The sequence below is a fragment of the Pleurodeles waltl genome, chromosome 6, assembly GCF_031143425.1.
Source record: "Pleurodeles waltl isolate 20211129_DDA chromosome 6, aPleWal1.hap1.20221129, whole genome shotgun sequence".
Classification (NCBI taxonomy): Eukaryota; Metazoa; Chordata; class Amphibia; order Caudata; family Salamandridae; genus Pleurodeles; species Pleurodeles waltl.
This window is the reverse complement of record NC_090445.1, coordinates 1,191,753,074-1,191,780,604: the sequence shown is the minus strand read 5'-3', so window position 1 is coordinate 1,191,780,604 and position 27,531 is coordinate 1,191,753,074. Positions and strand designations below refer to the sequence as shown.

Here is a 27,531-nt window from a genome sequence, read left to right as displayed (position 1 = left end):
GCCACTTTTAGAAAGTGGACATTTTTCTGCTCTTACAACTCTGTGTGCCTGCAGCCTGCCTCCAATTCACGTCTGTGGTAGGTGACAGCTACACTTTGTGCATTCCCTATAGACAGCCACAAACACAAGAGGGTTAGGTGTGTCTGAGCATTCATCTGCATTCTGATGGCTCTTCCTGGGCAGGAAAGGAGGGAGGGGCTAACACTTACACATGAATAGACAGTGCCTGTCCCCACATAAATGATTGATTACCCCCTACTGATAGTCTGGAGCTAGGGCTGGGAAGAAATGTCTTCTGTGCACTTCAAAGAACCTATTTTGAAGTCACCCCACTTCAAAGGCACAGCTGGGTATAAGTACTGGGTGTCTGACCCCACCATATCAGACACTTCTGGACCTACAACTAGACTCTGTCAGAAAAACTGATGTGCTACATCAAGGACTGTTACCCTGCTGACCTGGAAGGACTGCCTCTCTACTCTACTGGCCTGCTGCTGTCTGACCCTGCTGAGGAAGAGCTGGACTCTGCCTTCTATCCCAAGTGGTCCCCAAGGACCTATTGGCTTGCCTCCTCTTGCTTGAGACTCAGGGATATCAAAGTCTCTACCTATGCCCCTATGCCTAGTTCACTGGAAGAGGACCAAGATACTTGCTTCAGCGGGAATTGACGCATCGCCTACTGTGAGAGGTAGACCTGACGCAATGCCCCTGTTGCAGGAGTACATCCGGTGCAACACATTCAGAACCAGTGCTTTGCCATCACATTGTTGTCGCATTGGAACCACTGCACCGACACCACTCCTAAAGGAAGATTACCAAATCCCTTCAGAGCGTGGAGAAACCCAGCACACTGGCTTCCGAACAGATGCATTGCAGCACCAGCTCGTCGTCTTTGGAATCGATGCATCACCAGCACTGTGAGAGGAAAATCGACACATCTTGTGACTGCGACCATGATTAAGGTACTTTGCTCTGCGGGCTCGGCGTGTGTGCTGTAGCCAACCTGCTCTCCATTGCACGTGGTCTGAACACTTGACTTTGTCCTGGTCCAGTACGACCAGATAACTTCCATAGACACTTCTTTCTTCTAAGCACTAGAACTCTTTTTATGCTTTAAAAAATCATAACTCAATATCTGCTCATTGGATTTTTGTCATTTTGGTCTTAATTTATTTATAAAATGATTGCCTATTTTTCTAACCTGTTGTGGAGTCTTGTTGTGGTGTTTTCATTGTGTTAATTTGTGTGTGTTGCACAAATACTTCATACATTACCTCTTTAGATGAGCTTGACTGCTCTGTGCCAAATGGCCAGAGGGTGAGCACAGGTTATATTTTAGTGTGTACCTGACTAGGATTGTGGTTACTATTTGTAAAGGGTGCATACTCTGACAACCAGAAACTAGATTTGTAGCTGACTTGTTATAAAATTTCAACATTTGTTTAGAAACCTCAGAAATTCACTTAGAAAACCACTGCCAAAGTCATATTATGAGTGATATCATACCTGGTGTCAAATGAGATTTCATCAGTGATGCCGTCAGTGATATCATTTCTTAAGTAATATCATATGTGAGGTCCTGACCAGTCCACTGTGTAGGTGCAAGTTATGGTTAGTTCACATGAACATAACTTGTAAATTTCAGTGATGTGTAGGTTTTGTTTTGTAACCATAAGCTCACTTTAACAGTGGTTAAAGTAGAATTACTAGCAAGCATAAACCTTGACATTTCAGACAAAGTTAAACCTAGAAAGGAAATATAGAAGATGACATATTTATAAATGATACATATTTGTACTTTTGCAGTCCACATCCAAGCATGGTTGTGCTGAGATAATCACTGGAGGACAAGTTGAGAGTTTGGACAATCGCATGACAGAGCTTTTGATTTCTAAACAAAAGAAACATGCAATGCTTAGTTCACAGTTGATAGGGGTGAGGAATTCCTATAGCCTGACACCCAGGACGTATTGTTTGGGGTCAAGTAGGCTGAACCCTCTGCAGCACAAACCCTTTGGCTGCCAGTTTACAGGGAAGGGAACAGTTCGCCGTTGAGGTAATATTTGTTTCCATCTGTTAATGCTGTTCGAAACTGTATTATTGGCTCAGTGATGCAAAGCCTTTGTTATTACGGTGAACTCTCTAAATAAACATTGTAAGGTCACACTGCACTACTGACAGTGGTTCCAGTAAAGTAATGTTCACACAAATTTGAAAAGTTTAACAATATAATGCTACTTATAGTGCTCCCAGAATGTCCTCTGTTTAGATGCAAAGGTTTGCAGAAGCTTGTAAGCAAGGCTGTTGATTCTTTGTTTTCACAATATAATGTTCAGAAAATAAATGGAAGTAGAAAAAATGCTTTGCTGAATTACTGTGAAATATTAGGTACTATTTATTTGAAACATCATTTAGTAAAAATGTGCTTATGCATGCTAATATTTCCAAAAAGTATTCATAATGGAATATCAGCGTGACCAATTTCAACAAGATTATGAAAAAAAATGAAAATAAACAAGTAATGGCAAAGCCAATTGATCTGACCTTAGCTGTCATCCTATTGGTTTTGTCAATGTGTGCCTTGTTTTGACATGGCTTTTGTAACACTTTATTGCTGTGGGAGCTGCCAGGCCCTCACCATTGTAACAAGCATTGACAAAAAGCAAAAAAAAGTGTTTTTTGGTCGCAAAAAACACTCATTACCACAGTAGTTCCACGCTCTGAACAAAACTACTTAGTGTGCCAATATACTCCTTGTGAAAGAGCGGCATGCTATCACTCACAATAAAACCAGCCAATAGATAGATAGAGAGAGAAATAGAATTTTAATAAAAACAAAAGCCCTCTTTACAACCCTGGCGGTCAATGATAAAGCGGCGGTAATACCGCCAAAAGGCCGGCGGTAACCAAAATGGAATTACAACCACGGCGGAAACCGCTCAGACAGACAGCCACTTTAACACACCGACCGTCACGGCGGAATCAACAAGCACACAAGGTGGGTGGAAATAGAGTGACACACACACACGCAACATGCAACACCCCCAACACCATAGACACAACCAGATGCAGTAACATTACATATTCCCCCTGTACCCCTCAGGAATAATACAAGGAAAAAATAATTTGAAGAAGTGAGTGTAATATGACAAAATAACATGAATATGTGCATCAGAATACAAACGTATATACATATTTCCAAATGTAGGGACACTGCCCAGTCCTCAATGTCCGTGGGCCACAGGGCCACAACACATAGGCCAAGGTCCCACCTTACTCCTGCAACAACACAGAAAGAACACTGCAGGGGCATCAGGTGGAAAATACACAGGCACCTCAGGGAGACAGGGAATGGGAGGGCACCTCAGCCGGAAGATGGTAAACACCACTGGTCCTGGAGTGGGCAACATTCCCTGTGCGCTGTCCTGGGGAGTGCAAGGCCACAGTCTCTCAAGTGGGTGGTTTGCCCACTGCTTGGTCCTGGGGAGTGCAAGGCCACAGTCTTTCAAGTGGGTGGTTTGCCCACTGCTTGGTCCTGGGGAGTGCAAGGCCCCAGCCTCTCTAGTGGATGGCTTCTACACTGGTTCTGGAGGGGGCATTGTGGCCAGTGTGCTTCATCCTTGGAAGGATGGGGTGAGTGGATGGCTTCTTCCACTGGTTCTGGAGGAGGCATTGTGCCCAGTGTGCTTCATCCTAGGAAGGAATGGGTGAGTGGATGGCTTCTCCCTGGTTCTGGAGGGGGCACTGTGCCCAGTGTGCTTTATCCTGGGAAGGATGGGGTGAGTTTATGGCTTCTTCCACTGGTTCTGGAGGGGGCATTGTGCCCAGAGTGTTTCATCCTGGGAAGGATGGGGTGAGTGGATGGCTTCTCCACTGGTTCTGGAGGGCGCATTGTGCCCTGTGATGCAGATCTTGGGGAGTGCAAGGTCACAGTCTCTCACCTGGGTGTCAGACCCACAGGATTTGCAGGGGCCAGGACGCACAACAGCCCATGGAGGCAGGACTACACACTGTCCGCTGGCGGTGATGGCTGCTCAGTGGTGGCAGTGGCGGTGCTGGTGTCGGGGCTGGCAGTGGTAGCGGGAGGCTCCAGCCCATCCCCTGCAGCCTCAGACGGCTTCCCACTGGGGATGCTGCTGCTGGCAGTGGTGCATGGCGGCGGTGCTGGCAGTAGTGGGGGGAGGCTCCAGCCCTTCCCCTGCAGGCTTGGACAGCTGCCCACTGGGGCTGCTGCTCCTGGCAGTGGTGCTGGTGGCGGTGCTGGCAGTGGTGGGGGGTGGCTGATGCCCATCCCCTGCAGCCGCGGACGGCTGCCCACTGGGGCTGCTGCTGGCAGTAGTGCTGGTGGCGGTGCTGGCAGTGGTGCGGGGAGGCTCCAGCCCTTCCCTTGCAGCCTCGGATGGCTGAAGCACCATGGTTGGTGGTGGGGGCTCTGAATGAGTCTCAGCACCAGTTCTCCTGCCCTTTCTGCCTGCTGGTGCAGGCCACTTGCCCTTCCTGTCAGCATCTGGGGATTGCTCCTTACCCTTCCCTGTTGCAGCTGGTAGTGTCTCCTTGACCTTCCTAGACATTGGTGGTGGTGCCTCCTTGCCCTTCCCTGTTGCAGCTGGTGGTGCCTCCTTGCCCTTCCTTGAAGCACCTGGTGCAGGCATCCTTTCAGTGTTGCTGCCTGGTGCCCGGGATCCTCTCCCACCTGCAGTAGTTGTCGACACTACTGTGGCCGTGGACCAGGTGGCTAAGGTGCTCGCCTGGATTCTGACCACCCTGGCCTGACGTGAAGGACGGGGAAGGGAGTGGTAGGAAAGAGGTCAACGGTGGAGAGGAAAAGCTTCTTGGGGACATTGGGGCAGGAAGAGGGTGAAGGTTTGGGAGTGGAGGAAGAGGAAGTGGCTGTAGGAGATGTCTGTCTGCTGTGTTTGGGTGCAGGTGCATGGGCTGGATGCTGTTGTGAGGTGGATGGCTGTTGAGTGTCTGAGTGCTTGCGTTTGTGCACTTTGGGAGGAGGGGGGCACAGACACAGTGGGAGAGGACACAGGGACATGAGCACGGATATGGGGGTGGTGACTGCCAGTGAGGGGAGTATAGTGATAGGTGTGATGCTGATGGTGGGAGTGGATGAGGATGTAGTGCATGCAGGTGTGAGTGGAGACGATACTGGGAGGGAGGTGGACGACAAAGAGGAGGGGGACACAGTGGAGGCAGTGGATGTTGCTATGTCTGCATCTGGATAGTGTTTGTGTGAGTGCCTGTGGGATGATGTGTTGTGCTGGTGTTTGCCTTAACCACTCCTGTGTGTTGTCTTGTGTGCATCCTGGTCTTCCTGTGTGCTTGGGATAGGTTGGGGTTGAGGGGAATGTGATTGGGTAGAGGAAGTTTGAGGGGGGAGGCTAGAAACAGGGACAATGGCTGCCATCAAGGAGGAGGCCAGAGCCTGGATTGATCTCTGTTGGGCCGCCATGCCAGAGTGAATGCCCTCCAGGAATGCATTGATTTGTTGCAAATGGGATGCCAGCCCCTGGATGGCATTCACGATGGTTGACTGTCCAACTGAGATGGATCCCAGGAGGTCAATATCCTCCTCACTCAGGGCATCAGGGCTAACTGGGGCAGGGCTTAAGGGGCCTGGGGCAAAGGAGATGCCCACCCTCCTGGGTGAGCGGGCACGGGAAACACGCTGAGGGGCTGCTGGGAGGGCGGTGCTGGTACGAAAGGTGGCGGCTGTACCTGTAGTTGGGGTGGGCACAGAGGTTTCTGCCACCACCAGGGAGCTTCCATCGGAGGAGGTATCACTGCCAGAACTGTCCCCTCCAGTCTCCGCCGTGGTGCTCCCCTCGCCCCCCGTTCCACTGGTGCCCTCACCATCGGTGGTTCAGCCTCCTTTGCCCTGTGGGATGCAGCTATCCCCGTTCCCGGTGCCTCTGCTCCTCCGCCAGATGTTCTAATCCAGGGACAGGGTGACAAAACAAAAAGGGGGGGAGAAACAAAGGATACCCTTGGTCAGTGGCGGCAACAACACCACCGTTGGTGTACACGACACCCACCCACAGAGTACAGCCCTACGCACTAGGCAATGCACTAACAGTCACAATGCTAGTCACCAGCCCATGGACAGGGATACCTAACGCCAATTGCAGCATAGCTGAGACCCACAGACCCCTGCCCAGTAGTGGATGCTCACTACCGTGGTTGGAGGAGGTTTACATCAGACCCTGCCTAACCTGGGACCTACCCTGCAATGTCCGGCCTGGCCTAGGGGCACCCACATGCCCCCATCCCCCACCCGGATGCTACCCCACCACGTGCAAGTAGTGTATTGAGGCACTGTACTCACCCCCTTGTGGCTGCTGTTATGCCCCCAAGTGCCCATCCAGCTCCGGATAGGCCACCGCCAGTATGTGGGCCATCAGGGGGGTCAGGGTTCGATGGGCACCCCTTCTTCGTTGGGTGGCCATCCCCAGCTGGGCCTCCGCCGTCTTCCGTGCCCAGCGTCTCAGGTCCTCCCACAGTTTCCGTGCTCTGCCTGCTGTAGAACCCCAGGATCCGCACGTCCTTTGCGATGGCATGCCATATACCCTTTTTTTGATGGGCGCTGACCTGCAGAGAAATACACATAGGAAATGGTATCAGTCAGACCGTCCTGCCTGTTACACTCATGGCCCACCATAGCCCTCACATCCGCTTACGCACAGACATTGCCCACCATACATGCAGCACGCTGCCCATGGCCCTTCTACCAATCTCCCCCATATGAGGCCCTCACACACAGCACTCCACGCATTCATGCTCCATGCATCGTGCTCACAGTGTACTCACCTGTTGGTCTACAGCATTCGGTACTGGGTTAGGACCCCATCCACCAGTCTCTCCAACTCTGCAGGGGCAGGGGCCCTTTCCCCAGTCACACAAGCCATGGTCGGTTCCAGACACAGGTCACAGCAGCACTTGCAGTGTAGGTCTTCTCCTGTTGAAGGTCAGGTCAGGTAGCAAGTGAGTGAACAGATAGAAAATGGCAGTCACGTCCGTGGCAGTTTGTACCGTCACTGCCGGCGTACATCACCATTGGCCGCTGTAACCCATAGGGCCCAATAGTATCCAATGAGGAGTTGCACAGTGGTTCTCGACTGCCTCCCGCAATAGCACACAACGTCAGTGGAATGACCTCATCTCCACATGTCCCTCCATACAGGACAGGCGGACGTCATTTCAGGAGGGGGCAGGCCATGGCACCTAACTGCGTCACAGTACACAAAGGCACCATTTGTTCCTATCCAACAATTTACTGTTACAGTCACAACATGCAATACAGTTCGTGTTTGTAAATATGGAATACTGACCAGCTGCTCACCGATTTGCCCCTAGATTGCAACTACTGCGGATGAATAGGAGATGGAGACATCCCCTAGTGTACAGGCCACTGGTGGACTTGGCAACAATGGAGGACAGGCACATTATCCTCACCTATAGACTATAGGGCCACAATCACAGAGCTGTGTGCCCAATTGGAGCCTGACCTGATATCTGCTATCCGTCAACCCATCGGGATCCCCCCTCTTGTGTCAGTCCTATCTGGGCTCCATTTCCAGGCAGCAGGAATGTCTCAGCCAATGTTCTCAATAGTGCTGACCAGAGTGTTGTCAGCCCTGATTAAACACATGCGCAGCTACATCGTTTTCCCCAAGGTGGAGGATTTGGCCACAGTGAAAGCTGATTTCTATGCAATGGGACATATCCCCAACATTATTGGGGCTATTGATGGTACACATATTGCATTTGTCCACCACCCCCGGAGAAAAGAACAGGTGTTCAGAAATCCATGAATGTGCAGATAGTGTGCCTGGCGGACCAGTACATCAACCATGTCAATGCAAAGTATCCTGGGTCTGTGCATGATGCCTTTATTCTGAGGAATAGCAGCATCACATATGTGATGGCTCAACTCCAAAGGCACCGGGTGTGGCTAATAGGTGAGCCCTGGTTCCCACCCAGTAGGTGTGGGTGCGGGCCCTAAAGGTTAGTATGTGTCTAACAGTTGTCCCTCGATATTTGCAGGTGACTCTGGTTACCCCAACCTCTCATGGCTACTAACCCCTGTGAGGAATGCCAGGACAAGGGCAGAGGAACGTTACAATGAGGCACATGGGCGAACAAGAAGAATCATAGAGAGGACATTCAGCCCCCTGAAGGAGGGGTTTTGTTGCCTCCATCTAAATGGGGGAATCCCAGTACTACTCACCCAATAAGGTCTGCCAGATCATCATGGCATGCTGTATGTTGCACAACCTTGCCTTACGTCCCAAGGTGCCTTTTCTGCAGGAGGATGAGGCTGGAGATGGCTGTGTGGCAGCAGTGGACCCTGTGGACAGTGAAGATGAAGAGGCAGAGGATGAGGATGAGAACAACAGAAGTGCAATAATACGACAATACTTCCAATGACACACAGGTAAGACACTGTAACTTCACTTTTCATTGAGAGTTTTGTGTTTGACATTGTCACTGGCATGCTGATTTCCCCACTTCTATGACCACTTACTGTACCCTTTTGCAAATCTATTTTCAGATATTTGTGCCCCACTATCGCTCCTGGTGTGTTGATTGAAGCCAACTAAAGGCCATTCCTATGTATACATTACTGTACAGTTGTATTGCAGTGTTTAAAGCTTGTTAAACGAATACATAGTTCAATCATTTGACAGACTCCATACTTGTATTTATTCAAATGGTGTTTATTTAAGTGCCAATAAGTTAAGGGGGATGTGCGATGGGCTGGGTGATGGTGGAGGAATGTCCAGGGTAGAGTCCAGTTTATGTGGATCACAGGTGCATTGTCCAAAGGTGCATAGGAAGTGGAGCAATGACAGTTCAAGGTGGACAGGGTGACAGGGTGGGACACAAGGGTGACAATCAGGAAAGTCTTATTTCCTGGTGGGGGTCTTGGAAATAGTCTCTGGCTTCTGCCTGGATTTCAGGGACCGTTTGCGGGTTAGTTCTACTTCTGCAGGGGGAGGGGTGCTGGTGGCCTGTTGGTCCTGTGGTGGGGCCTCCTGTCCACTACCGGTAGCTGAGGTGGAAAGCTGTTCATGGGTTTTGCCAGTGTCAGGGGCCCGCTGGTGTGCCACTGCCTCCCTCATGGTGTTGGCCATGTCTGCCAGCACCCCTGCAATGGTGACCAGGGTGGTGTTGATGTCCTTCAAGTCCTGCATGATCCCCAGGTACTTGCCCTCCTGAAGCCGCTAGGTCTCCTGTAACTTGTCCAGTATCTGGCCCATCGTCTCCTGGGAATGGTGGTTTGCTCCCAGGATCTTGGTGAGCGCCTCCTGGAGAGTCGGTTCCCTGGGCCTGTCCTCCCCCTGTTGCACAGCAGTCCTCCCTGCTTCCCTGTTGTCCTGTGCCTCTGTCCCCTGACCCGTGTGCCCACTGCCACTGACCCCCAGGTCCCTGATTGTCCTGTGTTTGTGGGGTGGCCTGGGGTCCCTGTAGTGGTAGACACACTGCTGGTTGACGTGTCCTGGGGACAGAGGTATGGGCCCACTGGGTGGGTACTGTGCTGGTGTTTCTTGAGGGGGGAGGCTCTGTGGTGGTATGGGACTGTGCCTGAGTAACCGACTGTCCGGAGGTCCCTGATGGGCCAGGTTGGTTATCCAGATCCAGGTGTCCAGAGCTGCTGTCATCACTGTGGGCCTCTTCTGGGGGGGGGGGACTGGATGCTGCTGGCACCTCCTCTCCGGTGACATTGGGAGGGGGACCTGTGGGGATGTAAATGCAGTGTTATTGTTTCTGCGTGTGACATTTTGTGCATGGGTGTGTTGCCCTCTATGGTTGGTATGGCCCTGGCAGCTTTGCCTTGTGTGAGAAGTTATTTGGTGCGCTAGGTGATTCTCTCCAGTGTGCATGCTTTAGTGATGGGTGCTCATGCAGGTCTGTGATGGGGGTTACATGCAGGGTGTGTGATGGTGGGGTGTGTGTGTGAGGTGGTGGAGTGATGGGAATGAGGGTAAGGGTTGGGGTTTGTGATGGCATGCAGGTATTGGGGGGGTGATAGTAATAGAGATTTGACTTACCAGAGTCCAGTCCTCTTCCTCCTCCTACTCCTACCAGGCCCTCAGGATGCATGATTGCCAAGACTTGCTCCTCCCATGTTGTTAGTTGTGCAGGAGGAGGTGGGGGTTCACCGCCAGTCCTCTGTGCAGCTAGTTGGTGTCTTGCTGCTGGGGAACGCACCTTCCCCTGTAGGTTGTTCTACCTCTTCCTGATGTCATCCCTTGTTCTGGGGTGCTGTCCACGATTCTCCGCCATAGCTCCATCTTTCATGCAATGGATTTCTGCTGCACCTGTGATCCGAATAGCTGTGGCTCTACCCGGATGATTTCCTCCACCATGACCCCTAACTCCTCCTCTGAGAATCTGAGGGTGTCCTTGTGGTGCCATGGTGTAGTGTGAGTGGTGTGGGTGTGTGAGGTGATGTGTTGGGGTGTGTGATGTAAGATGTGGGATGGTGTATAGGTTATGGTGGTGTGTGGCTGTGGTCTTGTCTGTGGTCTTGCTATCTCTCTTGTGGCAATTGTTTTTAGTTGTAAAGTGTTGTGGGCGGGTGTTTTATAGTGGTGTGGGTGTGTTGGTGTGGTGTGTGTATGGGTGTCAGGTGTGTGTTATTCAAATTGTCCAATGTAGTATTGTTTTGTATGTGTGTGTGTATTTTGAGCGTGGCAGTATGTACCGCCAATGTTTAGCGCCATTGAATGTCCGCCGCGGTGATTCGTAGGTCATAATGCTGTGGGCGTAGTTCTGTTCGCGTAACAGTGTAGGTTTTGCTACCTCCAGTTTATCACTCACCTTTGGGCTGGCAGACTTGTGTGTGTGGCTGTACAGTGACGGATTACTATGTGTGTGTCATAATATGGGTAGCGGTAATCCGCTGCGGCGGTATGTTGGCGGCAGTCAGCATGGCGGTAAGCGGTACTTACTGCCAATGTCATAATGAGGGCCAAAGTGTCTTGGTAAATGCCAGACCTAATTAGTCACCCAATTCTTAAAGAAAGTCCTGAAAGTACACCCATGGTATATGTCTTTGCATTAGTGGCTTTCATGAATTTACAAGAATCTACAGAAGTTGACCAGGAAATCGTACCCCTAGATAAGTTATTTGTGAACTGTATGTTAGCATGAGAAAATATGCATATGTAGACTTGCTCACGTGAAATTCTATTTAACTTTTACAAGTTCACTTTCCCTCCAACCATTTTGTTCCTAACCCTTGTCAGGACAAAATTTCCAACCTTTCCTCGTATGGGAAAAGATTAGAGAAGAGCTGGTGAAAATCCTTAAAACATGCAAGTTAGAAGGTGTTCATAGACTCAAAGGCATTCCAACCCTGGAATTGTTGCTTACTGTTTCCTCCAGGCCAAGTATGGAGATCTTCAGAAAGATGAAAAAGTGGAAAAATAAGGAGATTGCTATAGTAGGGCTGAAATTGCTAGTATTCAAACCCTACTCTAGTATTAACCCTCACATAATCAGGGAGGCTATAACCAGAGCTCTTACATAATGAGATTCCTGCCATAATTTGATGCCGCACTACATGGCACCAAAGGGACAAGTAGATTTTGTTTACAATACACCTAGATTCAAAAAGCAACCTTTCCCATGAACAAGTAGATATTTTATTAAATTCCACACCCCTGAGTTTGATCAGTATAATAATAGATTATGTTGTAGACTTGAAAAATGCCAATAAATGTTCTCTTTCTTATGGTGACCTTGCCTTAAATAAAAGGAGGGATATTTGTGATGATGCTAAGCAAAAGTTAATAATTTTGCTGAAAACTCCTGCACCTTTGCTTTTACAGATGTACAAATGAAAAAGCCAGATTCAACCCATTCAATTCAACCTGGGATATTTTCTGTGACTTCAAAAGAATCCATAATCCGCAAATTTTTGAAAGGTGAGAAATGTTTGACTAAATTGTGCATAGTAAATAATTTGTGTTGCTGGCTTCTTGAGCCATATGACTCCTCAATAGTGCTGAAAACTTAAATACGACTAGCAAACACATTAGCTTTGAAATATTTGAACTGGTCAGTCTTATGGTTGCTAAATACTGTATGGCGTTTATATGCTAATACGTAGTATGTTTGTTTCTCCCTTATTCAACATTGCTATACTCGTCCCCTTACTCAAAAACACTGTACTTTAACCCTCCGCTCTACCTAACTAGTAGCTTATCTCTTTTCCATGATTTCCAAAATACCTGACTTATGGCGTTCAACAGACTCATCTGCTACCTATTTACAATTCCGCTCCGCAATCCACAGCAGTTTACACCCAAACAAATGGGTCTGTTCTCTAAGACTGTCTATAACCTAACCACAATCACCCCCTAAACCTCAATGGCCTATTTACAGTATTCAAGGGATTAGTCATATAACACTCTTGTCCACACTAGATGACGTCAGGCTCTCCATCAAATTATACCATCTTGTGGTGCTCAGCCAGCTCCCAATGCTCACCACTTATACTTTTTTTTATCATGTCTGTTTATTCGTTTTCAATGTTGTGAAGGACATTACAATATATTATTCCGCTGAGCAAATTACCATTCTTGCATACAGCATTAATGCACATATAATTAAATATTGTTGAGTCGGAGGTCCGCCAGAAAGTGTCCCTACACAAACGCTAATAAACATTTGTTATATTCATCAACAAAACTACTAAACGAAAAACAGAACAATGCATTCGTGGGACTATGGGCCTCATTATGACCCTGGCGGGCGGCGGAGGCCGCCCGCCAGGATCCCGCCCTCCATTATACCGCTCCGCGGTCAGAAGACCGCGGAGGGTATTATGAGTTTTTCCCTGGGCTGGCGGGCGGTCTCCAAAAGACCGCCCGCCAGCCCAGGGAAAAACTCCCTTCCCACGAGGATGCCGGCTCGTAATAGAGCCGGCGGAGTGGGAAGGTGCGACGGGTGCTGTTGCACCCGTCGCGTATTTCACTGTCTGCAAGGCAGACAGTGAAATACATTTTGGGGCCCTCTTACGGGGGCCCCTGCCGTGCCCATGCCGTTGGCATGGGCACGGCAGGGGCCCCCAGGGGCCCCGCGACCCCCCCTACCGCCATCCTGTTCATGGCGGCTTTCCCGCCATGAACAGGATGGCGGTAGGGGGGGTCAGAATCCCCTCGGCGGCGCAGCAAGCTGCGCCGCCTTGGAGGATTCTAAGGGGCAGTGGAAAACCGACGGGAGACCGCCGGTTTTCCCGTTCAGACCGCGGCCAAAGCGCCGCGGTCAGAATGACCAAGGGAGCACCGCCGGCCTGTCGGCGGTGCTCCCGCCCCCGTTGGCCCTGGCGGTAGAGAACCGCCAGGGTCAGAATGAGGGCCTATATATGGTGCGATGGGATGAAGTGAGTGTTGTTTTCAGTACAATGCTGAGTATCTGGGGACAGGGGTATGTAATGGAGACGTTCATTATAGACATTTTAATATATACATGAGGCATAGCAAACACGTATCGGTGTGTGACTCACATCTCAGGGCAGGTGTAAATCATTCTTTGCCTCCACTTTGAGTACTAGTGGATCCCAACATTCCCCACCCATAGAAATAATACCTTGAGTTCAAAGCCAATGGAGTTGATGTGCTTCTGCTTTGGCCCAATTTAACAGATCTTTTAACCATTGGGATGTAACCGGAGGGGTCGAAGATTTCCATGTGATAGCAATCCTGCATTTAAATAATACAAAGGTTAAATTAATGAACCTGTGAAGGTATTTATCCCCTTTTCTTTTGGGGCGAATGCCCAAGAGAAAAGAGGTAGGTGTTACAGGTAGATGATGAGTGGTCAGTTCCGATATTATCTCAGTGATCTTGTGTCAGGTGATTTGTAACACCGGGCATTCCCAAACTATATGATAAAATCCCGCTAAGAGTAATGTACAGCATGGTCAGCCCGGGTTTTGTGTGGGGTACATGCGGTGGATGCAATGGTGGTCCAGATATGTGTGATATATATAATTAAATTAAGTAAATCTGAATCTAGTATTTCAGGATATCCCCTTTACCATCTATAAAGTCCTGCTCCATTCCACATTCGTTAGTGGCTGTGATAATGCCACATTCCCATTCTTGTGTGCAGTCTGTAGGGGGTTGTCTTCAAGTGTATGTAATACGGCGTATAAGGTGGTAATAGTGCACTGAGTACTCCTGGTTAACAAAATAATATGTAATGCGTGAGATGTGGGTGGTTCTGTGTCCACTATGCCCCAGAGGCCGTGCATGACCTGTAATGTAACGTAATAAATGAGAAATTGTCCAGGTAAGATATCATATTCTGTGATGAGGTCCTGAAACGGCCTAAGTGTACCTTCTGAAAATAAGTGTCCCATTCGGGTAATCCCTTTTTCATTCCATTGAATGCGATCCCGAGCTTGTGTTTTCTGTACTATCCCGGGTATCTCCCAGACAGCAATCTCCAGCGAATAAGGGATGGGTGGGCCCTTAAGATGTATGAAATGGTGCCAGCATGTGTGTGCTACCTTCATAAGCTGTGTCATATTGTTGCAAGGACTGCTACTTTCTGTTAGCCAAGTGTACACTCCAACAGTCCCTAGTCGGGCGTGTATAGCATGTGATTCTGGGTGTAGTGGTGAGAATAACCAGGATAACAGCCATTGTAGCAGTGCAGCTGCATACTATAGCCCAAAGTTTGGGGCAGCCAACCCACCCTCCATCAATGGACTTTGGAGTTTAGATAGGGTCACTCTCCGGTGTCCATCACCCCATATCAAATCCAGAAGTAAGCCATCCAGCGTCTTGAAGAAGGCGCGTGGTACCACTACAGTGAATGCTGAAAATAGATACAGAAACCTAGGTAGAATTAACATCTTGGATATTGCCACATGGCCAATCAGAGATATTGGTACAGATCACCAGAAAGTGAGGGAAGTACGGATATTTGCAACCACCTTGTGTAAGTTACCATAAAGGAGGTCACTCATTGCATGATAAACATTAACTCCTAAGTATTTGAAGGTATCATAATTCCACTGCAAGCGGGAGGCAACCGGGCGCATTCTATTGGAGGGGGGCATGGGGCCAGCGGGAACACACAAGATTTGGACCAGTTAACTCGGAGACCCGAGATCTCCCCAAAGGTCTCCAGGAGCTGTTCAAGTTCCGGGAGTGTGGCTCGTCCATCCCTAAGGTAGATGAGAGCATCTTCAGCATAAAGAGACACGGTGTGGAACCGTCGCGAGTCCTGTATACTCCAGGCCTCAACACCCTCACACATAGAAATAATCTGACTTGTCTTCACTCTGGCCAGCAGTTCCATGTACAACGTGCTAACCCACTTGAGAAGTCGAGGTCCAAATCTCATGCATTCGAGACTCGCAAATAGAAAGTCCCATCCCAGGGTATCAAAGGCTTTCTCAATGTCTAAAAAAAGTGCCACTTGGTGGGGGTCACCAGGTGGGGTATTATTAATGATATGCAATAGGTGTTCTATTTTGAGAAAAGCATTGCGGGCCAGAATGAAACCTGATTGGTCATGGTGGAATAATGTTTGCATTACAGGAAGTAAGCGGTTAGCCAGTACTTTCCCTAATATCTTGCAATCCAAATTTAGCAAAGACAAGGGACGGTATGACCTAACGTCTAGGGGATTGCACCCTGGTTTGGGTAGTACCACTATCAGGGCTTCGCGCAAGGATTTTGGTAGGCGGCCTTGCTCAAATGCCTCCCGATATACCTCCAGAAGTCGCGATGCAATAGCAGTGGAGTACGTAGTGCAATATTCGATTGGTAAGTCATCTGCACCCGCCGTTTTGTTACCAGCAATGTGCGAGATGGCTTCTTTGATCTCATCAATCTGAATGGGTTCCCCCATAGCACTGCATTGGGTATTAGTGAGTCTGGGTAAGGATACCCCTCTCTCAGAGCTCAGATTTGGGGTAGCCGGTTTCTCATAGAGCTGTCTGTAGTAATCGCAAAAGGTATCGTTAATAGCTAATTGTGAAGCAGATATCGTGCCATCTGCTAGTCTAATTGACATAGCTGGTGTACTGCGATGTTCACCTTGGAGGAGCCAGGCAAGCAACCTGCCTGAGCGATCTCTCTGTGCTTGTTGTAGAGCCATTCGGGTGAGGAAGTCATGATAGCTCAAGGCAGATTCCACCTTGCCACGATGGATACAGTACTGTTGGAGCCGTGAAGGCAATACAGCGCACCCCGCAGCTTGTATTTCAAAATGATGTAGATCTTGTTCCACCCCAGCGAGATCTCGCATCAGTTGCCGTTGGACCCCCCCAAGTGGTTGTCATACAGTGCCCCCAAATCACCACCTTATGGGTCTTCCATTATACGACACGAGAAAAAGCTGAACCAGCATTTGTTTCAAAGAAATGTTGGATGCACTGCGATAGTGCCTCGCAAAATGGGGGGTCCAATAGAGCCTCTGCTTGAAAGTGCCAATTGGGGATGGTGGGTCGATGTGATCTCCAAGACAGAACTGCCGTCAATGGATTATGGTCTGAGTATGTTCTTGCTAGGATCTAGAGGAGGCCTAATGTGAGTGGTGTTAAAAAGGATATCAATATGGGTATGCAGGTCATGAACGGGGGAGTAAAAGAAGTACTCGCGGTCTTGCGGGTGACCCATTCGCCATACATCACTAAGACCCATATGAGTTCTCCAGCTCCTGAAATGGTGAGAGATGTGGTTGGTTGGAGCAGAAGGTAGTGGGGGGGTGGGAACGGACAAAATGTAAATCCAGGGTGCAATTAAAGTCTCCACCCCATATCGCCAGAGTTAACAGATCATGAAAGAGCACCGCTGTTAGAGAGTCTAGGCACTGTGTTTGAGTCACGTTAGGGGCATATATGGCTGCTAAATTAATGGGAATACCATCTAGCTGACCTTCCAGAATGAAATACCGGCCTTCTGAATCTATTTTTTTTAGTAGTTAGGGCAAAGAGGCCTCACGGCGCCACCCATATGAGAACTCCCCTGGTGTAGGCGGATGTAATAGTGCCATATGTTTCAAGTTGTGGGGTCTGGTTCAAGCCAGACTGCCACAATGCTGCCTGGCCCGCCAGTGCGGTCGCACTGTTGCGGCCGGCGGTGAGCTTCTCCAGGCTAGTGGCAGCCCTTATGCCGCTGGCCACATTACAAGGCGGTGCACCGGCAAGCTTTTCATGGCGGTCGCACCGTCACAAATAGATTGGCGGTCACGCACCCCAAAACAGGAATCTCCATCCCTGTTGCCAGCACATGCACCCCCCCACATCCACACACCTCCATGCATTCCCCACCCCCGCACACATGCATGCACGCCCCTTAATTCACCCCTACGCACACCCATTCATGCTCACACATTCACATACATGCACGCATTCACTCCTCCCTCCCCCTGCCCCGCACATGCATACATACCCCCTAAACACCGCATACACGCACTCACCCCCTTCCCCAACACTGCATACACACACTCACTCCACTACCCCAACACGGCATACATGCACTCACCCCTCTCCCCCAACACCGCATACATGCACTCATCCTCCCTCCCCATGCAACACAGATAACCCTCTTCCCACCACATTCACACAGACACCCCCTGTATTCACAACAATTGCACACACACACTCACACATGCCCCACAGACACCCCCTCTTCCCGATGATCCACTTACCTCATCTGTTGAGGGGGTTGTCTGGGAGGGAAAGGGGTTTGGCACTTCCACCGCCAGCAGCACCACGCCATCGGGACACCGCCAGGCCGTATCACAGAATGTGATACGGCGAGCTGGGTCCTGTTGACGTGGCAGTGTCAGTGATGGAACCACCGACCGTCAGCACGACTGCTGGTGACTTTCTGCCTCAAGTATGGCAGACGGCTGCCAGCAGATATATTATGGCGGTCTGCATACCACCAGCACTGGTGGTCTGGTGTCAGGTTTAGCTTTGGCGGTCTGGCGAATAGACCGCCAAAGTCAAAATGAGGGCCTTAATCTACCACTAATATACCACCACTATTACCTCCATCCAGTCACATTTACCAGGAGTACTGTAACTCCTATTTCTATTTGATTTTTCATCACTGGATGCGACCACCTGCATTACATATGTCATTAGTACAGAATCTAACTTCAAGCAGCAGTTCATTTAAAAATCATTGTTTGTCCTTTCTACAGTAATCTTTGTGGCGCAAAGCTGCTACTGAATTTAGACTATGGTGGTCATTATGAACACGGCGGAAACAACCGCGGTGTTCATGCTGGTGGTCAAAACACTGACCCCCAGCGACCCCGGAACCCCACCGGCCAGATAATGAACATTTCTGTGAGCCGGCGGACGGAAACCTTGTTTTCGCACGCCAGCTCACAGAAAGGCTCGGCCGGGACATTGACGGCAGCGCCACATGCCGCCGTCACTGCCTCTGTGCGGCAGTTGCACCGTCGCGCAGATCACTGCCACCTGCGCGACAGGGCTCTGCACCGGGGCCCCTGCACTGCCCATGCAAAGTGCATGGGCAGTGCAGGGGCACCCCCTCCGCCAGCCTTTTCCTGGTGGGATATCCCGCCAGGAAAAGGCTGGCGGGAAATGAAACATAATCCGCAGGGTAGCGCAGCTACCCTGGCGGATGGTGTTTCAACCCGCCGCCAGGCTGCCTGATGTACATTATATGGCAGTTTGGCCCACCATGCTGGCTGGCGGCATCAGCCGCCACTGCCGGCATGGCGGGCCAAACCGCTATGATCATAATGAGGGCCTATATTTGGAAGTCTAGCTTTCTAATGGATATGTCTAACCTCACATTTGCCAAAGCCAGACTTGATCCAGATTTCCAAAGTGATTGCTCCTGCGTGCCAGTAGATGATGCTGTCAGACTTACGAATGGCTTCATGCCTTGCTGGAGGTGTACACAGGTTCCTTTCTTTCTTGGCTAGTTGACATGGATCAGTTGCTACCCTCACAACTTTTTTGCTTTACTGACGCTTTTCCAAATCAATGCAACAGTGAGGTGGTGAACGATTTTTCCCCAGGACATCAGGTTTTTGCAGAGGCTGCCCCCAAAGGGGGCATAAAGGGCCGGCACCATTACGGCCACCTTGGATCCGCAAGGACCGGTTTGACCAGTTGGTGGTCGGATGGCGGCCACATCAAAGAGAACAGTCGAACGGGGGACAGCGCACATCACGACGACGGAGATTACACTTACCTGGAAGCCGGAGGACAGTTGCATTTGGCTGTGACGCAAACCTTGATCCTTGCACCTTCGTCTTCGCCAGTGGAACAGCAGCTCGAAGCAAGGGACAGCTGCGTGAGGGCAGCAACATGGCTTTGCCGCCACTGGGCCTGAAGGAGGTTCAGCAGGCTGAGGTGCACTTAGCCGCAATGGGGAATCAGCGTCGGCAGAAAAGCTTGTGGATCGGGGTAAGTGCTCCTCCACTCTTCACCATCGCAACCTGGCTGTCAGAGTCTCCTCGGTTTTAATGTTTGAAGTGGCTCACTCTGAAAGCTGAAAGATTTTAAGTTAGGCATTTTCCTTTCAAAAAGCAGAGGACCGCCTCACTAAGTGGCACAACTCTGCAGATGCGAATTCCGGCCCTCTGTAACTACCTCCTACTCCTCCTCCATTGGTGCCACCCTCACCGTGCCTACAGTGGGTCCCTTGAGGCCGAGGACTGGCGTAGGGCGCTGCATCTAGAAGGGGTAAGACAAGGTGTCAGTTACTGTCGCTGCTGCGGCCGGGAGTCTCAGAGGCAGAGGATCACTGCTTAGGCAGTGACGCAACTCGGTCTGCAGCTCACCTGGTGTAGGATTGGAGCATTGGGGGGGCATGGCTGAGCATGCGCTTGAAGAGGAAGGAGCCTCGTAAAGGGCCAGCACGATATCTTCAACAAAAACTAGGAGTCACCTGTGGTAAAAAGTTCCTTGTTACAGACTTTCACACTGAGAGTGCTTCAGGGTCTGTGCAAAGCAATGCTGGCTGTCCCCATCATATCTACGGCCTGCAGAGTGAGTTAAGGGACTAGTTTACTCCACCAAATAGCAGGCAGTGAGTGAATACGACCAAAAGCTGATGGCAAAGGCGTACATTGAGTCTGCCTGTTGACTCCTCCCAATCCACCCAGGAAGCTTCCACTTGCTGGGTTTCCAGCACAAGGTCCATGTATATTTTGACAAAGCCATGCCAGTGGGCTGTTCCATATCTTGCTCATATTTAGAGCATTTCAGCACATTCCTAGAGTGGGCACTACTATCTAGCCATGTGGTATTCTTTTCTGACACATTTCAATGGACTCCTTATCTGGAGAGAAGGATGAGTGACGGCCAGACAGATATCCTTATTCACAGATGCGGCAGGCACCCACAGTTTCGAGCTATACCGGGTAAAGAGTGGTGCGCAGGGCTTTGGCCTGACAGGTGGCAGAAGTTAGGTATCACAGGTAACGTCACCTTTATCGAGCTATTCCCCATAGTGGCAGCCCTAACAGTCTGGAAACTGCGTGACATGAAGATCAAACTGTGGTCTGACAATCAGGGGGTGGTGATGGCCATTAACAGAGGAACAGCAACGTGCCCGAACATATTGAGGCTCATGAGGCGCTTGGTTGGATTGCAACTCGAGGACAACCTTGTTGTTAGGGCAAGACAAGTCCAAGGCATAAAGAACTCACTGACGGATGCATTCTCTCGTTCCCAGATGGACAGGTTCATAAGGTTAGCGCCATAGGCACAGCAGACAAAGACTCCCTTTCCAAGAGAGCTATGGGAGCTGTCTGAGTGGGCCTGTCCGTACCAGTGGAGCATGCCTTGACACCCGGGACCACTAGGCGCTAAAACAAATAAATCAACACGATGATGCAGGTGGTAAAATGCTTCATCACCTGGGCATACCAACAGAAGAAGATGAAGTCCTGGGTGCAGGCTCACCTGGCAGTGGTGGCCCATTTCTCAAAGATAGAAATGGGTAGGGACCCCACAGCGTCTCACTACATCAGAGCTACCATGAAGGTTTGGAAACGTATTGAAAGGAAAAAGCAGGACGCAATGTGCCCCATAGATTTTGAGAAGCTGATTGAGGTAATTGATGCGCTAAAGACAGTAGCAGACAGCTCACATAAGTACTCACTATTCAGGGTGGCCGTTATAACTGCATTTTTGGGGCCTTCAGGATAAGTGAAGTGGTTACCCCAGCAAAAAGGAAGGCAAGATCAGCCTGCTTACAAGCCTCAGACATTAGGCTGGACGGTGAGAAGGTCCAGCTGCTGCTCAGGAGATCTGAGAAAGATCAGCTAGGCAAGGGCACTTGGGTACAGCTCAGTTGCATAGAAGACACAAGATACTGCCCAAGGATTACATGGCAGTGTACCCCACCGTGTGGGGCCCTCTCTTTATACACAGCAATGGGGGGATGCTGAGCAAGTACCAGTTCTCTGCAGTCATGCGTAAAACCTTGGATATCCCACAATCATTTGCAATATGTTTGGTTATTTGCTCTATGACAAATGTCAGTGTGTGTACCAAAAGAGGACTGGAGTGATCCAGGTGCGGGAGTTATAAGCTATGATGTGACTGTTGGAGGCAGATGTTGGTCACAGATCAGCATGACGTGCGCCTCTGGTGACTCAAAGTTGTGAAACCAGGTTGTTCTGACGCAGCGGAAGGTGATAAGAGTGACAAGCAAATGTATGTATTGCTTTACTGAACTGAACACACACTCGATGCAACAATCTTGCTCCCCCTCTCGAAATCCATGGGCCCTTACTGCTGCAGGTGGTAGGTCCACTCCTCCACCAAATCACAGTTCCTTCAAAAACCTTTGTGTAATTTGAAATCTAAAGCAAATCATCAGAAGTGCAAGAAGGGAAAATGGGATTCATCCACCACTCGCCTCTCAAAATCGGGCAAAAAGCCTTGAAGTTGACAATCTAAGGACCCAGATCCGCTGGTGTCTTCCGGCCCTGAAACATCCAGAGTCGGGTCTCAGCATCCCGTCAATTCCACAGGCTCTCCTCAACCTGCAGCAGATTAAGACCTTTCAGGAGACTATGAAATACATTTTTAATTCAATGCTGGCACTATCTGGAGTTCCTTCAGGCCCTAAAATAACTGCAACGGCCATCAGTTGCACTTTCGCTGGTGGCCCCTTTACCAGTGCTGACTAACCTCACTGGGCCGCCTTCCTATGCCCTGTCATCAATAGCCCACATCTCTGCCAAGACACCAGAGTTCCTGCCAGTCCTGACAGTGCCTACGCTCATACAAACACTACCGATGGCCAGGCTGGATCTGATCTTATACCGTGCCTCGACTTGGGGACACATTGGGCCTGCTTAGATCTACCAGGCCATCCTCAAACCTCAGCAGTTTGAGGCCTTTAAAGAGGCCATGCTGTTTTTTTTTAATTAGTACTGGCAGCCTCTGGAGTGCATTTGGGCCCCTTAAAGCTGCAACTGCCATCAGCTGTACTTTTGCTGGTGGCCCCTTCATCAGTGCTGACTAACCCCACTCGGCCTCCTTCCTCTGCCCTGCCATCAACAGCCCACATCTCTGCTCAGACCCCAAGGTCCATGCCTGTCCTGCCAGTGCCTGTGCTGATATAAATGTCAGTGACACCCATGCTGAATCTGCTACCATGCCGAACTCCGATACTGAGACACATTGGCACTCCCTAGGCCACTAAGGGCGTCCTCAAACTACAGCACATTGAGATCTTTAAGGAGACCATGCTGTAAATGTTTAAATAAATGCCAGCATCCTCTGGGGTGCCTTTAGGCCCTATATAGCTGTAAAGACAATCAGTTGCACTTCTGCTGGTGGCCACTTCACTGGTACTGATTAACCCCACTGGGTCTCCTTTCTCCACTCTGCCATCAACAGATCACAGCTCTGTCCAGAACCCAGTGACATTTGTGCTGGATCTGGAACGATGCAGAACTCTGACCCGGAGGCAACGTTGGTCATTCACCCCACCCAGTCCTCCGTCATGCTATGAAATCACCAAGGCTTGCTTCAATTGCTTCAAAGTATTCACCACAACGATGATGATGAGATGGACAGCTTTCTCCCACTCATTACTCTAATGCTGGATGTACCTAGACTTACAGAATGCAAGAGGGCTGCATACCTCTCCAGAGATTTTGCTGGAATCCCTATCAGGGCCACCCACTGAGGAGAGTGTTTCTTTTGCATTTGTTGTCCTCAGGGCAGCAGAAGCCTTCTACTCACAACTGGCCACCATAGAGATGAAATCTAACCTGGTGACTAAAATATTATAACCCGGGTTGGCCTCCTCAGAACCCTTACTGCCTTTCAATAAGGCTCTTACAGACACCCTAAAAGCCACATTGGCAAACCTATGCTCGAGTCAGTCAACTTGTGACCAAGCCACACATGCCTGCCCCTGGTTTTCCAGCCTTCTTGAATCAACACCCGACACTGGAAGGACTTCTGGAGCAAATGGTGACACTTGAGGTGAATCCTAATACAATTCTTTCCACCTTGCTGGTAGAAATCAAATCATGTGACAAACAAGTGTTTTCATCTGTCAGTCTAACCCTACATTCCTTGACCACGATCTGCCTCTTCTTCAGCTACACAAATGCACTTTGGGAAATAGACAGCAAAATATTGCCAGCCATTCAGAGGAGCTTAGATCATCTTTTGCTCATGGGCATGATGTGGCAAAAGAAGTTTTGAGAGCTGGCCTTGACACTATGGATTACCATAATTGGCAACATGAGCACCTTTGTAATGATTAGTTATCACACTTGGATGGTGAGACTGGATTTTCTTGGGATTTCCAAGTGTTCCTGATGATTTTTGGGGATGTCCAGGCGTAAATGATAAACATGCCCCTTAATGGATCTAGGCTTGCTGGGGAGAATGATGATTTGGCACTGGAGGGATTCAAGGTAGCACACTCGTAGGGGCTCGGACCACAAGGGAAGGTGTAAAAGACAACTGTGGGACATTGTCATACCATGTCAAGGGCCTAAAAGGATCAGCACTTGACAATGGGATAAGTACAATGATTAGCCCAAGTCTGCAGATAGAGAGGAGGTGTGCAGTGATACAGCGGGGGCTTCCAAGCAAGGGTTGCAGATAGGGTGTTTACGCAAGAAGTCTGCAACATGTTGAGGGTTGGTGAAGAAATAATCTCTTCCATTCACTCATATTTGAAGGTGGGTAGGATAGAGCATGGCCTATTGGACGGTGGCCTGTTGTAGCTTCTGTTTAACTGGAATGAACTTGTGATGTGCCTCCTGAACCGCTGCTGTGGGGTCTGGGAATAGAGTGACCTCATTGTTGTCAAAATTCCTGGAGCGCTTCTCCCTGGCTAGCCAAAGGGCAGTACAGCAGTTGCAAAAATTGAGGAGTCTGGCAACAACCAGGCACACCAGGGTCCCTAGTGGAGGGTGGGTTGACAGGGTGCAGTGCGCATGTTCCACAATGAGTAACCTTGAAAAGAAGTAATCACCAAAAAGAGTAAATAACATCTTCTCCACATAATTCTCCAGCTTGCCTGTATTGGTGGATTCTGGCAGCCCCAGGATGCAAAGGTTGTTGCGGCGGGATCGCATCTCTAAATCTTTATTTTTAGCTGCTATGACCTTGAGGACTTTCTCCATATTGAGCAGGTTGTCACCTCGAGAAGAGACTGCATTTTCAAGCATAGAGATGCACTGCTCTGTCTCCTTGAGCAACCCATCGTTCTTCTCCAGTTTGAGTGTGATGGCTTCCATCCTGTTGCACATGTAGTCCATTTTTGTTTCGGTGAAAGTCAAACTTTGTTGCATTGCTAGCAACAGGGTTTTCATGTCAGTTGAGCCCGAAGGCATCTCCATGATAAACCAGCAACAAACGGTTTGTTCTGCCCCAGTCTCGACCACCCCCTGGGCCCAGCGGGAGTCAAAATGAAGCTTAGACAGCCGTCGGATTTCCCCATCACAACATAATCCATGCGCTTGCGTATGTGTATCACTTGCAAGACGCTGTAGTAGTTAGAAAAGGACTCGGAGCCCGCCCATGTCATGTCAGTGTCTTTCATTGGTTTGTGGGCTTGCCTTTTAAAATCTGTTTGCTTTCATTAGTGGAAGGCATGCATATGTCATGCCTTTTCCGGTGGTTAGCCCTCCTTGAGCGCAGCAACCAAGTACTGAAAACATACGAGGTTCGCTGTTTTCTATCCGGTTTGTGGACTACTTTTTCTCTTTTTTCGCAGCGCAACCTCACTTGTTTAGCAGCGCGAGCGCGCTAGTTTTTTCCATTTAATGAGGCAAGAAAAGTCCGGTTGGGAGTTTACAACTGCTAATAGCTCTAACTCGAGAAATGCGAGACCCGTTGCATCGCAAATGCTTGTTCTTGCTTGCTACGTTTCATTCTTCTAGTCCTAATATGACTTCAGCTACATGTCTTCTAGATCCTCCATTTTGCATCCGTTAAGGATTTAGTACAATTATGTTACAGTTCGGGTGAAAGACTGTGTTAGTCGTCTCTAATTTAGTATTGTGGTAAAACTCTTGCTCCTACCACACTGCGCGTAAAAGGTCATAAAGCCTTTTCCCTTTGCTCTTGATCTTGATAGGCACAGGCTGCTCTGTTTTTTGCTACCACGTCTTTCGGGCCTTCCTCTCCCAGACATGATGGCTGCAGCTCTTCCTGACATGGCAGCTCTGTTCAGTGCTCTAGCAGAAACCCTTCTTTTGAAGGGTTGGTGATCCAAGACATAAAGACTCCTGTGTTGTCTTAGGGGGGAAAGGGCAGACCCAAAAGTATGTAAACTATTGCCTTACCTCTAACCTCAAATAGCCCTTTAGATGTCTGGCCTGAAAACAGCTTTATCCGTCCCTATATTTTCCTCTAATTAAACAAAATCCATAAGTTTCAAATACATACATACAGGAGCTTTGGGCCAGGCCTCTTCACCCTGCAGGTCTTTGCAACTGTCATTTATGCTTTGCTTCTGTCCGCCAAAGAATGGGTTAACCTTTTTTAATCACCCACTGTCTTGGTATGTGAGTGACAGAATTTAGCAGTGGCACAGCTTCAGGGGGGCTGTTTGGGGCGTTATAACCCCTAATAAATATATTTCTCCTAAATAGTTCGGTATAGGTACTTTCAGTCAGGTACGGCGAGGTGTCTGTCTAATTTCACCAGAAATGTTTACATAAACGCAGACAAAAACGTGAACACCCTCACCCCCCCCTTTGCTTTCAAAGTCGTCACAAATGGTGGTTATTTTACAAAATATTGTGTTTTCACTCACTTAGCACTCTCACCATTCGTCTCCCTTTCCACTGGCCCTTTAGCCCCTCCCATGTGTCCTGCTTGTTGTCTAATGTGTATTAACATTATATGCCAGCGTGATTTTTTGGAAAATTTGAAGCTCACAACCCCACAATCTTACTGACCAAGCTGTGCCCCTGGAATCTAGCCAGATCATGTGCACAGTCACCTAATAAAAAATCAAATAAAAATGGGTTGGTAGGCCAACACTTTATTTTGACAGTGATTTTTACTTTCCCATCTTTATTCTTTCCACACTTGTTTGTTTAAGCCGCATCTTCAAGTTACAGAAATCCATAGCCACTAGTACAATTTTTTTGTGCCAGTGAGAATCATTTTTTTGGTGTAATCATCATTAAAGCTAAAATTTGTTTCATACCTGTTGAAAGTGCATCTGTTGGCCAGGAAGTTCCCATGATACCCTATTATATGTAATGTTTAACTTTCTGTAATTTACATTTTTATGTCTGTATTCAGAGTATGTGGCTGCCTTGTTTTGACAGTAGCAATATTTTTCTTTTTTCTTTTTGTGGCTTCTGCTTGCGATAAAGAATAAACAATAATTAACCAAGAGGTAGGGGAAATAGAGATAGGCTTGGAATGGGAGGTTTAGGGGCTTAACGGATGCTTGGACGTGTGCCATGGAACTATGTAATGAAGGCTGCAATCTGTACCCTATTATTCACATCTGAAACCTAAACCTTTCGTCCGAAAAAGAAGTATCTGGAGAAAGCAGTCTGAAAATGGATGTATCTGGTAGAAGATGCCCATTACATTTCAAACCATACAGTAACTTCTGAGTAAGAGGTGAATTAACCTCTGCAGTCTACTTTCTGCAGGACTTACCTCTGGCAAGTCTCCCCCTGAGGAATTTCCTTCACTGATTACATTATACAGATTGGTGACCTAATATCAAGGTCGACAACATTGAGAATCTGGAAGGCATCCGAGAACTACAGTAAGAAATAGAACACATGAAATTGAAGTGAACGTCTTAAGGCAAACAAATAAAAAATCTCATTCATTAATTATTGTCACACTATTTATCTTGTGTTGCCTGAAAGCTAGGATGGGGATTCTGTGCTCACTTCAGAAAGATGTTCAAAATACCTTTAAAGGGAGGTCAAAGCATATAGTTTGTGTGAGACAATTAATTGTGTTACATGAAGGCTCAATGGCACCAAGAACAAACAATTTCAAGATCAAGCACAAGCCCACCATTAACAATGGCTCTTCAGCGG

The 27,531-nt window shown here is 48.9% G+C and overlaps 1 protein-coding gene across 3 annotated transcripts in view; it reads left to right on the top strand.

The window, feature by feature from the left end:
• The window catches only part of PIK3AP1 (phosphoinositide-3-kinase adaptor protein 1), a 1,392,564-nt gene that overhangs the window by 874,165 nt on the left and 490,868 nt on the right, over window positions 1-27,531 (top strand). For all 3 annotated transcript variants that reach the window (XM_069240444.1, XM_069240442.1, XM_069240443.1), the window contains exon 10: window positions 11,844-11,939. In XM_069240444.1, the coding sequence (XP_069096545.1) occupies window positions 11,844-11,939 (96 nt within the window). The remainder of the gene's footprint in view (window positions 1-11,843; window positions 11,940-27,531) is intronic.